The 14,042-nt window shown below is 52.2% G+C and overlaps 1 protein-coding gene across 1 annotated transcript; it reads left to right on the forward strand.

The window, feature by feature from the left end:
* The first annotated feature begins 2,564 nt into the window (after positions 1–2,564).
* On the forward strand, positions 2,565–12,127 carry Kirrel2 (kirre like nephrin family adhesion molecule 2). The gene is made up of 15 exons (XM_075958192.1): positions 2,565–2,836; positions 3,046–3,195; positions 4,455–4,604; positions 4,784–4,944; positions 5,398–5,548; positions 5,664–5,769; positions 5,857–6,005; positions 6,252–6,379; positions 6,471–6,603; positions 6,840–6,940; positions 7,082–7,301; positions 8,809–8,907; positions 9,144–9,244; positions 9,871–9,936; positions 11,326–12,127. The coding sequence occupies exons 1-15, from the start codon at positions 2,785–2,787 to the stop codon at positions 11,659–11,661; spliced, it is 2,103 nt and encodes a 700-aa protein (XP_075814307.1). The 5' UTR covers positions 2,565–2,784; the 3' UTR covers positions 11,662–12,127.
* Positions 12,128–14,042: the final 1,915 nt, after the last annotated feature.

Genomic DNA, 14,042 nt, shown 5'->3' on the forward strand with positions numbered 1-14,042 from the left:
CCTGAGTCTGCCCAGCAGAGCAATGAAATCCCCTGTCAGCACATGCCACGAATATTCTTTGGTGCCTCCCCAGCCCCAGTGACCCCAAGGCCCTGCCTGGGAGAGCGGGTCTGACCAGGGCTCTCTCCCAGCTCGAGACCCCCACTGCCACAGCTGTCCCGGACTGTGACAAGTTCCTTCTTTTCCTTGGTGGCATCATACACTTCTGCTGGTGAACGCACAGGAGTGGGTTTGAAACGGTGAAACAGTGGGAGAGACGGAAGCCAACTGTGTGTGTGGGTGTGTGTGAGAGCGTGGGTATTCCAGGAGAAGTGAGGGTTGATTTCATCTGTGAACAGTTTTGGAATGTCTGGTACTGGGACAGCCAGTAGGACCAGGTCCACAGACCCCTGTGTGTGTAAACCTGGTGAGCTCAGATACAGTTAGACACAGAGTGGGGGTCTCTGGGAGCTGGAACATCTGAGTCCTGAGACTGTGTGAGAGTCCTTCTGTTCTCCACTTCTCCTTTCTCTCTCCGTGTGTCTCTCTCCAGCCAGGGTGATTTATCTTCTCATTCTTCTCCATCTCTTTGATTCTTTCTCCCCTCCTCCTCTTTTCTCCCCCGCCTCTTCTTATTTCTGTCACTCTTACTGCCCTCCCCCACTGTCACTCCGTAACAGGAACTCAGTATATTTTGCTCCTCAGTCAGCCCATCCCTGGGCCTTTCCCATGCAGTTCTTTGGCTCTAGACCGGATTCTGACCCTGGAAGTTTTGAACCATATGTTGGCTGGCCTGCCTTCCAAACCCGGGTGCACAGCTGCATTTGCCTAGGATAAGCCGGTTCTTATCTCCTGCAGGAATTGCAACTGTTCCCACCCCCACTCGCCCTACAAACCTCCTGCCCAGCTGCTGCTCCTCCTCCAGGGGGCAGTCCAGGCATCTGGCCCGAGACCCCCTCAGCTCTCTACCAAGGCTGAGGGCTCCGGTCTTTCTCTCCCCCCACCCCCATTATTGATTCATTACCGTCCTTCCACACTCCCTTCTCTAACCCCCTTAAGACCTCCTGGGAAACGGATTGCTTGTAGACCTAACGGATGGAGGCTCTGCCGTGGGGGCCTTTACCAGATGGTACCGTCGGAGGCCAAGGTGTAGGGCTGTCAGTTGCTGGAACCTTTAATTAGTGCAAACCTACATTCAAACTTGGCTGTTTTCCTTCTCCGAATGCCCTGGGGACTCCAGGCTCTCCATTTTTCCATGCTGGTGGCCCCAGGGTGCCAGGAAGGGAAGCTTTGTCAAGTGTCTGGAAAAACACCTCATCACCTGACTTCCTCCCCAAGACTCAGGAGTCCTGGTCTCAAGCCTGTCCTATTTCAAAACAGAGGATCTGAAGCCGGGAGTTCAGATGCTCCAGAGCTCGGCGCGGAACCTCCCAGGACCTTTTTTTCCAGCCCCCTGCCTCCTCCCACTCCCTCTTATACGATCAGTACAGCTGTTAGTTTTCCGGTCCTCCTGGGCCGGTGGGGGTGAGTGAGATTGGTTGTTAAATCCAGCAGCTCTAAGATTTAAGACCAGATATTCCGAACCTGGCCCAACTGCTCCATACTACAGGCTACAAGGGCCACCAGCTTCTCAGCCTGCAGAGATCTGAACCACGCCTTCCCTGGAAATCCAACCCACTGAGCTCTGAATGTCGCTTAATTCTGATAGCTCCAGGAATGTCAGACCCGGGGTCCCAGTCCCCCTCTCCCAGCTCCTACAGTAGGCTCAGGGTCCCTCCCACCTGCCCTGCCAGCTGCGCAGCGTGGGAACGCCCCAGCTGGGCAGCACGGGAGCTGTCAGGACAAGCTGTGCGGTTCCCAGCCTCCCTGCCTGCCAGAGCCAGGGTACTGCTGCCTCCTAGCCGTCGCCCGGCAACCAGTCGGAGGGGCCTGGGACAGCTAGGCGGAGAGAGGGGATGGGTGGGTACTGCCGAGTTCTGGGAAAGAAGGAACTCGGGGCGGGAAGGGGAGGGCGGGGGCTGGATTCCTACAACTTAGGGTGTGTTAGGCCTTGCAGAGATAACAAGGCAGCAAGGATGTATTTGGGGAAGTGGGGGGCTGAATCCTTCTTTTCTCATGACTCCCAAGTAGTCCTTCAGGACCTGGGTGCCCTCTCCCCGACCCGCAGGCCCGCGGGAGCCTGGGCCCCGCCTCCCCAGGGCGCGAAAACTGGTGAAGTCTCAGGGGTTCCCATTTATAGCTCCGTTTCCACTCAGCTCAATCCCTCCTGGGTCCGGGCTGAGCAAGTTTCTTCCACTCTCTTCTTTTCTCCTCCTCAGACCGCCTCCCCTTCAACCTCAGCAGGGCGCAGGTGTCCAACACGAGCAGAGCACCCCCCTCCTTGGACCCAGGTGTTACAGCTCTCAGACCCCCTGATAACGCAGGGGTGCCCCCCTGCTGCGCGAACCGGGACCCGGAGCGCCCATAGTCTTGGCAGGCATGCCGCCCGAGTTTCTCAATGGGAAGAGGGCGGGTAACCAAGGGGCGGGGCGAGTAGGATCCCGCCCACCCGCGGGTCTCTCGCACACCCAGGGTGTGCAACCCGCGAGCGGTACAGAGCATCGGAGGCTGCGGATGAGCCAGATTTCGGGGACTCCAGGCCAGACGTAGAATCCTCCAGACTGGAGTGGGGCGGGGGGAAGTGGGGTATAGAGAGGGGTTCCAGTCCAGCGTGTGAGAGGCTTGCTGTCGAGGAAGAAGTTGGAGAGGAATCAGTGCAACCCAAAGTCTACGGGATCTTGGGGTGCACGCACAAACACACACGGGATGCTGGGCCCCGCCCTCCTCGTCCTTCTCTGCAGCTTCAGAGGACTTGCAGGTACCCCCGAAGGGCGCAAAGAGGGGTATTTGTCCGTTCCCGCCTTGTTTGGGAAAAATAGACTAAGGACTCCTAGTCCTGGGTGTGAGAGAGAATTCTGGAGGCTAGAGCTTCTAATCAGAGGAAAGAGGGCTTTGGACTGGACCTCCCGGGCCTTGCATAAGGGAATTCTTGACTTAATCTCAGCTCTTCTGTCCCTCTTCTCCTAGGCCCATTGCCCCATTTTCTGCAACAACCAGAGGACATGGTGGTGCTGCTGGGGGCGGAAGCCCGGCTGCCCTGCGCTCTGGGAGCATACCGGGGGCTCGTGCAGTGGACTAAGGATGGGTTGGCTCTAGGGGGCGAAAGAGACCTTCCAGGTGAGTCAAGGGGTCTAGGCATGGGCTGTATCTAATGGTTTCAACTTTCGAGACTGGTGGGCTCCCAGTGAATATTTGGGAATCCCAAGTTTTAAAACGATTGTTTGGGGGGGGGGCGGGGATGTAATTCCTTGTGTTTGGAGACTTATTTTTATTCTAAAACACCATATAAAAGCATAAACAGTTTGCCAGTAATTACAGTCATATAGTTAATGGGCAGGCTATTGCGAGCTTCTCAGAGCCCCAGCCCTTTAACGTTCCTCTATGGTGGGCAAAAGGTAGTGTTTTATCTATTTTTTTGGTTATTTGTTTTGTTTTGTTGTTTGAGTTGGGGTCTCCCTCTGCAGCCCAGGCTTGCCTCAAACTCAAAATCCTCCTGCCTCAGTCTTGAGTGCTGAAATTACAAGCTTGCACCACCCACATCTGGCTTAACCTAACTTTGATGGGAATTATTTTCCTGTATTCCTTTCTGACTTCTCTTTTAAAAGATTTATTTATTAATTTATACATACATACATACATACGTACAGTATCCTGCCTGCAGGCCAGAAGAGGGCACCAAATCTCTTTACAGGTGGTTGTGAGCCACCATGTGGTGGCTGGGAATTAAACTCAGGACCTCTGGAAGAATAGTCAGTGCTCTTAACCGCTGAGCCATCTCTCCAACCCTTCCTTTCTGACTTTTTAACTCACAAATTTGTGGTGACTATAAATTGACAGGAGGTTTAGAATCTCTCTGAACCCAGCACTTTTCTCTCTCTCTCTCTCTCTCTCTCTCTCTCTCTCTCTCTCTCTCTCTCTTCTTTTCTTTTCTTTTTTTTTCTTTGACAGTGTCTCACTGCGTAGTCCTGGCCAGCCTGATTTCCTATATAGAACAGAATAGCCTCGAACTCAGAGAGGTGTGCCTGCCCATGCTGGAATTTAAAGGTGTGCTCCACCATACCTGGCCCCAGCACATGTTTGTTTGGTTGGCTGGTTTTTGGGTTTTCAAGACAGGGTTTTTCTGTGGCTTTGGAACTTGTCCTGGAACTAGCTCTTGTAGACCAGGCTGGCCTCAAACTCACAGAGATCCGGCTGCCTCTGCCTCCCTAGTGCTAGGGTAAAAGGTGTGCGCCACCACTGCCCGGCCTCAGCATGCATGTTTTGATAGTGTTTTAGCATCAAATGTGTGGCTCTTATCTGCTCCCTGGAGTGGGATTCTTGGAGATAAAGACTTGAGACCAGGAGTTCAGAATTTTTTATGGTCTTTCTGTCTTCAGGGTGGTCCCGGTACTGGATATCAGGGAATGCAGCCAGTGGCCAGCATGACCTCCACATTAAACCTGTGGAACTGGAAGACGAAGCATCATATGAGTGTCAGGCTTCACAAGCGGGCCTCCGATCACGACCTGCCCAACTGCGTGTGATGGGTGAGGATGGGTGAGGACCCAGTCCATTTGGGCTTTGGGAGCTGGAGGGGGGGAATGGGGCAGTTAGGACTGCTCCTGAGCAGTGGAGTCTAAGAACCCTGGGGGACTGGTGGGTGGAACTGAGAGGATCAGAGGCTCTGCTTCCAGGATGCAATTTTGACCCCAGTTCTGCCATGCAGTCCCCCCAGAAGCCCCCCAGATACTAGGCGGCCCCTCTGTGTCTCTGGTTGCTGGAGTTCCTGGGAATCTGACCTGTCGGAGTCGAGGGGATGCCCAGCCTGCCCCTGAACTGCTGTGGTTCCGAGATGGGATCCGGCTGGATGGAGCCACCTTCCACCAGGTTGGGTTTAAATCTCTTTGCCATTCTTTGTTCATTCAGTGAGACTTGGGGTCCACCTTGATCTCAGGCTCATCTAGAGGGAATGGCAGGCATTCAGGGTTGAACTATGATTCAGATCAAGAGCGAGGCTTCCTGGTTCAGTCAGTTGCTAATTACTTCCTCCTGTATATGGCGTTTAACCTCTCTGTCCCTCGTTTTCTTTATCTATACAGGGGGAAAAATAGTAGGATTACTTTATAGGGTAATATAGAGAATTAAATAAACATGTGAATGTCTAAAAGTATCCAATATATTGTAAACACTACCTATGTAAGCTATAGATAAAATCATTGTTAGTATGGGGGGACCAGCACTCAGGAGACTGAAGCAGGAGGGTCATGAGTTCAAAGCCAGCCTTGGCTTCAGAGTGAGACCCTGTCCTAAAAAGAAAAAAGTGTCATCTATCACCTCCAGACCACGCTGAAGGACAAGACCACTGGGGCAGTGGAAAACACCTTATTCCTGACCCCTTCCAGTCACGAGGATGGAGCCACCTTGATCTGCAGAGCCCGGAGCCAGGTCCTGCCCACAGGGAAGGACACAGCGGTTACATTAATCCTGCAGTGTGAGTGCCGTTGGTCCTGGATAGACCAGGGTGGGCCTGGACTCCTGGGTCTGACACAACAGGAGGGGGATTGGGTGGGGACTGAAAGCCCAGCTCTCCTGCCTTACCCTCACAGATCCCCCCGTGGTGACTCTGTCTGCTGAGCCCCAGACTGTGCAGGAGGGAGAGAAGGCGACTTTCCTGTGTCACGCCACTGCCCACCCTCCTGTCACCGGCTACAGGTGACCAGAAACGCCCCTTGTCTCTAGCAAAGTTCCCGGAGCTTGAGGAGGGGTAGGGCGACATTAATATCGCCACTGTCTCCGCAGGTGGGCGAAAGGGGGATCCCCGGTGCTCGGGGCACGTGGGCCAAGGTTGGAGGTCGTAGCAGACGCTACGTTCTTGACTGAGCCAGTGTCCTGCGAAGTCAGCAACGCGGTGGGAAGCGCCAACCGAAGCACTGCGCTGGAAGTGCTGTGTGAGCAGGGGCGGGCCCGTGGGTGTGGTCGAGGTGGGCGTGGTTGTCTGGAAGGCGGGGCTAGAGCAGGTAGTAGGGCGAGGTTTGGCTGGGTCAGATGAACCTCTGGGGCAGGGGAGGGGGAGAAGGGTGGGGTTTGTGGTAGCGTATTCTAAGTGGCGGGTGTTGCCTGGATACCCACACTTGTACCTAGCAGCTGGTCCTGTGTCAGGGGCTCATTCTAACCCATTCCTCTCTCTCCTGCAGATGGACCTATTCTGCCGGCAAAACCGAAGCCCGTGTCCGTGGACGTGGGGAAAGACGCCTCCTTCAGCTGCGCCTGGCGAGGGAACCCACTTCCACGGATTACCTGGACGCGCCTCGGTAGTTCTCAGGTGAAGTTCGATCTGGGGGCTGGGACGTTAGCTGGAAGTGGTCCGGGCTGCCTCCCTGAGTGTTGTCTCTGATAGCCCTTCCTTGTGCCAGGTGCTGAGCTCGGGGCCCACGTTGCGTCTTCCATCCGTGGCGTTGGAGGATGCGGGTGACTATGTGTGTAGGGCTGAGCCTCGGCGCTCGGGTTTAGGAGGCGGCACGGCGCTGGCGAGGTTGACGGTGAACGGTGAGAGACCCCGAGGGTCTTGGGGTAGGGGGTGGACCGAGAGGGCGTGTCCCTGAAAAGGAAGTTATAGGCTGAGGAGTAGAGCAGGACCTGTTGAAAGAGAGACACTCTACGGACTGGTATGGCCTGGTTTCTCAGGGGTGAAACCACAGTGACCATGTCTGACCTTGCCTCATTCAGAACTGGTTTTGGAGAGGTCGAGACCTCTGCTTCATGGTCTATTGTTTCCATTCCAGCTCCCCCGGTAGTGAAGGCCCTGATTCCTGCGCCTGCCTTCCTGAGGGGCCCTGCTCGACTCCAGTGTGTGGTGTTTGCTTCCCCTGCCCCGGACTCCGTGGTAAGGAAAGGAACCCTCACCCCTCTGACACATCAGTCGTGATCCCTGTTCTCCACGTCTGACACTGACATCTCCCACATCCAACAGCCCCTCTCTGCTTCCTCAGGCTCCGAGTTGATACCCTTTTCTTTTGTTTTCTAGGTTTGGTCTTGGGACGAGGGCTTCCTGGAGGCAGGTTCACTAGGCAGATTCCTGGTAGAGACCTTCTCAGCCCCTGAAGAGGAGGGAGGACAGGGCCCAGGCCTTATTTCTGTGTTACACATTTCCGGGACCCAGGAATCCGACTTTACCAGGGGTTTTAACTGCAGTGCCAGGAACCGGCTGGGTGAGGGACGAACCCAGGTCCACCTGGGTCGTAGAGGTGAGTTACTGACCCAAAGACCCTGAAACCTGGGGATTCCAAACCCCACAAACACAGCGATTCCCAAGATTGAAGCCACCGAACTATAAGGTCCCCAAATGCAAAGACTCCCCAAATTTTAGCACTATCGCAGTGAGCTGGCTCACCAGGTAAAGGCACTTGCCACCAGGCCTGATGACCCCAGTTCAACGCTCAGAACCCACATGGTGGGAGAGGACAAATACCCAAAAGTTGTTCTCTGACCTCTGTTCCCACACCATGATATGCACTCCCCCACACATATAAATACATACAATAGCATTTGAAATGTAATAAAAATAAGTGGGGCCGGGCGATGGTGGCGCACACCTTTAATCCCAGCCCTCGGGAGGCAGAGGCAGGTGGATCTCTGTGAGTTTAAAGCCAATCTGGTCTACAAGAGCTAGTTCCAGGACAGGCTCCAAAGCCACAGAGAAACCCTGTCTCGAAAAAGCAAAAAAAAAAAAATAAAAATAAAAAAAAATTAGTGGGGATTGGAGAGGTGGCTCAGCTGTTAAGAGCACTGGTTGTTCTTCCAAAGGACCTGGGTTCAATTCCTAGCACCCACAGGGAGGCTCAGAGCTGTCTGTAACTCCAGTTCCAGGAGACCTGGCACGCTCCCACCAATGCATATAAAATAATTTTTTTTTAAAAAAAAGTGGTAAGTTTTTTTTAAAAAAAGTATGAATCTCTTGAATCACAGGACCCCAAATCAATAATTCTCTCAAATACAGAGCTCTAAGTGGGAAGGCCATTCCATACCTGGATGCCACAAATCTGTGAGGTTGAAACAGAAGACTCTGAAGTTCTGAGCAGCCCTAAAGTTAGGGTGTTTGTTTGTTTATGGGGGCACACTCCTGCCACAGTGCACATGTGGAAGCCAGAGGACAACTTTGTAGGACTCCGTTCTCTCTTTCCATTTTGTGGATCCCCAGGATTGAACTCAGGCCCCGTTAGTAAGCACCGTTTCCCACTGGACCATCTTGCCAGCCCTGTTTGTTTATTATTGGTGTTTTGGTTTTGGAGACAGGGTCTCTGATAGCCCACGCTGAACTTACGGGCTGGGGTTACAAGTGCGGCTCGCCCAGGGAATTTAAACTCTCAAACTGTGAATCCCCAGGCCCGGAGAGATGGCTTAGAGGTTAAGAGCACTGCTCTTCCAGAGGTCCTGAGTTCAATTCCCAGCAACCGCATGGTGGCTCACAACTATATATAATGAGATCTGGTGCCCTCTTCTGGTGTAGAAGCATACATGCAGACAGAATACTGTATACACAATAAATAAATAAATCTTAAAAAAAAAAAACAACTCAAAAACCTATGAATGCCCAAATGTCCTCCTCAGACAACCAAATATAGCACACTGTAAATCTTGGGAAATCCCAAACCTGGCAGCCTTTTGAACCAAGGAACCCAAGCCCCGAGCCCAATTCCCGGTTACCCTGTCTTCAAACCAGCCTTCTCAGGAGACCCCATATGCTCCTTACAGACCTGCTGCCCACTGTACGGATTGTGGCTGGAGCAGTCTCTGCAGCCACCGCTCTCTTTATGGTCATCACTGGAGTGATTCTCTGCTGCTGGCGCCATGGCAAGTATCAGCCTTGGGACCAGGCTCCATTCCGGGCCGCTAAGTTCCCTCCCTAGCCCTGACTCAGTCTCCTCAGGGTCGGTCTTCCCATCTCCTTTCCGTCGCTTCCTGACCATGGTTCTCCTTGGTTTCCAGCCTTCCTAGCCCATTTTACCCAGTCAGTTCTGTTCCCAAGTCTTGGTCATCACAAAATATGACTTCACTTGTCGCTCACCTCTCACCTTTCTGGGCCTCAGGCTCTTTCTCCAAGCAAAAGAACTTGGTCCGGATCCCAGGAAGCAGTGATGGCTCCAGTTCACGTGGCCCTGAGGAGGAAGCAGGTGGCAGTGAGGAACGGGTAAGATGCAAGTTTCCCTAGATCTGTGCTTCCAGACCAAGATAATCACCTAGTCTAACCCACCCTCAAACTCAAGTATGAGCCTAGACTTTTTGTTATTGTTTGAGACAAGGTTTCTCTATGTAGCCCTGGCTGTCCTAGAACTTGCAGTGTAGACGAGGTTGACTTCTTAGAACAAGCAAGGTCTGGATGAGTTGGGGAGAGGAGGAAGAGGCAAAGAGGGAGGGTGGGGTCAGGTCGAGAGACAAGCATGATCAAGCACGGACAAGAGGCCCTAACTGGGGCTAGGACTGCGGCAGGTGGTGGACTGCTTGGCTAGCATGCTCAAGGCCCCGAGGCTTTACATCAACTCCAAATTGGAGCTCCTCCAGTCTGCCTCCTGAATGCTGAGATTAAAAGTGTGTGCCATTATCCCAGCTTGGTCCCAGTCTTAAACATGATGACCCTGGACCCACAGGATCCTCACAAATGCAAATGCTCACTATGTCCCCATAGCCTTCTTTACTGTCTTAAGTCCAGCCTCCAGGCCTCTCCTTCAGCCTGACCTCCAAAGGAAGGCCCTTGGGATCTGGCAGCAGGATAGGGTGATCTTCTGAACACTGCCTCTCATTTTTCCCCTCCCTCAGGGTCCCATTGTGCACCCCGACCACGGTGACTTGATCCTTGATGAGAAGGAGGCTCTGGAGGCAGCGGTGAGTACTGGGGAGGAGCCGACTATTGGTCACTCAGTCTCCACCTCTCCCCAATTGCATGCTTAAAAAAAGCTTTCTGGAGACAAGGTGCCACACTGAGCTGGCTTTGCACACCCAGCAGGCTTTCTCCTGCAGCTTCTGGATGCTGGGGTTACAAACTAGGATTTCAGATCTTGGCACCACACTTGGATGCTTCCCTGCTTCAGTCTCCTTCTTTGGTTTCTGTCACCTTAAGACCTATGTTTCCAAGGTGGTGATGCACGCCTTTAATCCCAGCACTCAGGAGGCAGAGGCTCTGAGTTGAGGGCAGCCTGGTCTACAGAGCGAGTTCCAGGACAGCCAGGGCTACACAGAACCCTGTCTAGAAAAGAAAAAAGAAACAAAAACGCCACAAAAAAAATCTACTTTTAGCTTCTCCTGGGCCAGGTCATCACTCACTCTCTGCAGCCTCTTCTTAGCTTATTTATTGTTTATTTCCCTTTGGTCTCCAGGCCTTCTTTCCCCATCAGCCACGTTTCCTGCCTCTAGGTGTCTTTTTGGCTGTTCTCTACCAGCCAGGAGCCTTACTCCCACTAGGTTCCACCCAAACATCACATTTCCCAAAGATGGTCCTGCTTTGAAATCCTACCTTAGGTTAGATGCATCGGTTCCAACCCTGGCTCCCATTCTAAAGCCCGGCTCCCATTCTAAAGCCCCGCTCCCTGACTTTTCTTTCTTTTTTTTTTTTTTTTGGTTTTTTGAGACAGGGTTTCTCTGTGGTTTTGGAGCCTGTCCTGGAACTAGCTCTTGTAGACCAGGCTGGTCTCGAACTCACAGAGATCCGCCTGCCTCTGCCTCCCGAGTGCTGGGATTAAAGGCGTGCGCCACCACCGCCCGGCCTCCCTGACTTTTCTTTGAGGCAGACCCTCGTGTATCTCAGCTAGCCTCAAACTGAGTATGTAGCCAAGAATGATCTTGAGCTCCTGATTATCCTCCCAAGTGCTGTGATTAAAGCATGTGCCACCACACTGAGTTTATGTAGAGCTGGGAATCAAACCAAGGGCCTTGAGCATGCTAGCCAAGCACTCTACCGACTGAACTACATCCCCAACCCAGCTAAAGCCTCTTGTCTATACTTGATCATGCTTTTCTCTTGACCTGAATCTCACCTTCCCACATTCCCTCCCTCCCTCCCTCTCCCCAACTTCAGTCAGACCTTGCTTGTTCTAGGAAGCCAGCACTTCCCCTGTCTCGGCCATCTTTGTGCCTAGCTCTCTCTGCCTCTGCTGTTCCTACTTTATGCCATCACGCCTCCCTCTAGGTCTGGCTGTAGGTTAGTGTGTCTCTCCACCCACGATCCCTGCCTTCCTATACCCTCACGTTCCTTACCAAGTCTCAACTGTTCCCCAGGATCCAACCAACGGTTACTACAAGGTTCGAGGAGTCAGTGTGAGTCTTAGCCTTGGGGAAGCCCCCGGAGGAGGCCTCTTCTTGCCACCCCCCTCTCCAATTGGATTTCCAGGAACTCCTACTTACTATGACTTCAAGCCACACCTGGACTTAGTACCTCCCTGCAGACTGTACAGAGCGCGGGCCGGTTACCTCACCACACCCCATCCTCGTGCTTTCACAAGCTGTATGAAACCCACATCCTTTGGATCCCCAGATTTGAGCTCTGGGACTCCCCCGTTCCCCTACGCTACCTTGTCTCCACCCAGCCACCAGCGTCTCCAGACTCACGTGTGAAGACGTCTCTGATGGAAGAGTCTCAAGACTCTTGCCGTCGTGTGCTGTCCAGCGTCCTGAGGAATCAAAACAAGTTGATGACCTACTCCTCCCAAACTGAACCCCAGAGGAGGGAAACAACCGCCAGGATTGTTGATGTGTGGTTGGCTCAGCCAAAGGGGATGCTCCAAGAGGGAGCAATACGACCACTATACCCACTTTTTCTCCGGTGAGAAAGACATTCAAGTTTGAATGAAAGACAGTCAAATTCTTTGCAGAAGGATAAAGACAGGAGGTGATGGGAGTCAGGGCCATGGATGGGAAGCTTTTCTAACTAGTAGATATTTGAAAATGACCATCTGCACCAAAAAATATGATAGCAAAAATCAAGATGAATGAAATAATCCCCCCACCAGTTCCTGGCTTTCCCAGGAAAGGGAACTTTGGCCAATAAAAGCCAATAAGGCCGTTCATTCTATGAGAACTCAAAATGACCACTATCTTGATTCCTTTCTTAAAACCATGAAAGAACTGAATCCAAGGACTGGGGATGGGGTGAGAATAAAAGCAACAAAAGGTGTGTGTGTGTGTGTGTGTGTGAAGGAGGAGGAATCAGTGTGTGTGTGTGTGTGTGAGTATGTGTGTGTGTGTGTGTGTGAAGGAGGAGGCATCAGTGTGTGTGTGTGAAGGAGGAGGCATCAGTGTGTGTGTGTGTGTGTGTGAAGGAGGAGGCATCAGTGTGTGTGTGTGAAGGAGGAGGCATCAGTGTGTGTGTGTGTGTGTGTGAAGGAGGAGGCATCAGTGTGTGGGTGGGAAGACTAAGGGCACTGGCTGCTCTTCCAGAGGTTTTGAGTTCTATTCCCAGCAACCACATGGTGGCTCACAACTATCAGTAATAAGATCTGGTGCCCTTTTCTCTCCTGCAGGCATGAATGTAGGCAGAACACTGTGTACATAACAAATAAATCTTTAAAATAAATAAGAATAAAGAAAGAAAGAAAGAAAGAAAGAAAGAAAGAAAGAAAGAAAGAAATGAAGGGGATTCTTGGGCTAGAAATATTTGTGTTTAATTAGAAAAAAAGGCAAACAGGCAAACGTGTTTGTAGAGTCTTCTTGAGTTTTCCACGAATGAAGAGGTCCATGACAATTGTCCCATCCTCCTACCCTAGCCTAGGCTGTCATAGGAGTTAACTCCTCAGCCCTTTCTCTGCCTCTTGCTACCTGCTTGCTCCTGTAGGCCGTTTCATTTCTTTTTCTTTTATAGACTTATTATTTTTGTCTTACGTGTGTGGGTGTTTTGCCTGCATGTATTTCTGTGCACCACATATGTGCCTGCCCCCCCCCCGGACAGAAGAGGCAATGGGTCCCCTGAAACGAGTTACAGACAGTGTGGGTGCTGGGAATGGAACCCGGGTCTTCTGGAAGAGCAGCCAGTATTTTTAACCATCAAAGCTTCTCTCAACAGAGTTTAGCTCTTGATCTTCCATCCTTAGCCCCTCCTGGGATTATAGGTCTACACCACCATCCCACTGTAGACTCCTTTAATAACATACCCCGGCCTCACCCACAGCCACACAGGTGCACACATAGTTGAAAACAAAAGACGGACAAATGTGGGCAGGTTCCCACAAGATGCACACCTGGAAGTCCACACAGAGCTGGGCTGCCTCAGTCGGCCAGGAAAAGGAGAATTTTCTACACTCACTGCAGAGACAAAATAGTGAGCCCTTCAGGGAGAAGACCCTAGCTGACCCTTAGAGTGAGTGGAAATGAGGCTCCGCGGTCTTCAGGTGCTGGGTTGCACCTGACCTGAGTCATCTTTAAAGAACTTTTTTTTTTTTTAAGATGGAGATTTTCAAGGTCCAGAGACCTGACAGTCAAGGCAGGAAGACTGAATTCCTAGGTCTGAGGATGAAAGGCAAGAGAGACTTGGTTAGAAGGCACCAGGCCTAAGTTACTGCTTTGTCTTTTGAGACTGGGTCTCAGGCAGTGCAGGCTAGGCCCAAACTCCTCTTTTCCTGCCCCCACCTCTCAAGTGCTATGATTACAGGCTTGCTTTCACACTCCGCTTCTATGTTCTAGACTGGGGAAATTTTGGAGGCCTGTATTCCTAGGACCTCAACAGAGGAGTTTATGGAGGGGTGTCCCCCCCACGCCCCTGCCACACACACATCCGATGGATCCTATTGCATCCTTGGAGGAGGACAAAGGTGGTGATGGTGGGTGTCTGCATTTGCCAGAAGAGAAGGCTAAGGGTGAAGTCCTAAGACAGGACTCAAACTCCAAAACTGCTGAGCCCAAGGACTGAGCCTGGCGACTGGGCCTTAACGTCGGGCGTGACACCAAGAATCTCGAGGGGCTAGGGCTTGGCGCAGGCTCCCTCCCCGGGTTCCCAAGCCGCT

This window comes from Microtus pennsylvanicus, chromosome 1 (assembly GCF_037038515.1).
Source record: "Microtus pennsylvanicus isolate mMicPen1 chromosome 1, mMicPen1.hap1, whole genome shotgun sequence".
Taxonomy (NCBI): domain Eukaryota; kingdom Metazoa; phylum Chordata; class Mammalia; order Rodentia; family Cricetidae; genus Microtus; species Microtus pennsylvanicus.

Coding starts and splice junctions, on each gene's coding strand:
- Kirrel2 (XM_075958192.1), top strand. CDS start 2,785: ATGCTGGGCCCCGCCCTCCTCGTCCTTCTCTGCAGCTTCAGAGGACTT. Junction 6,006..6,251: donor CACTGCGCTGGAAGTGCTGT/GTGAGCAGGGGC, acceptor TCTCTCCTGCAG/ATGGACCTATTCTGCCGGCA. Junction 8,908..9,143: donor TCTCTGCTGCTGGCGCCATG/GCAAGTATCAGC, acceptor TCTGGGCCTCAG/GCTCTTTCTCCAAGCAAAAG.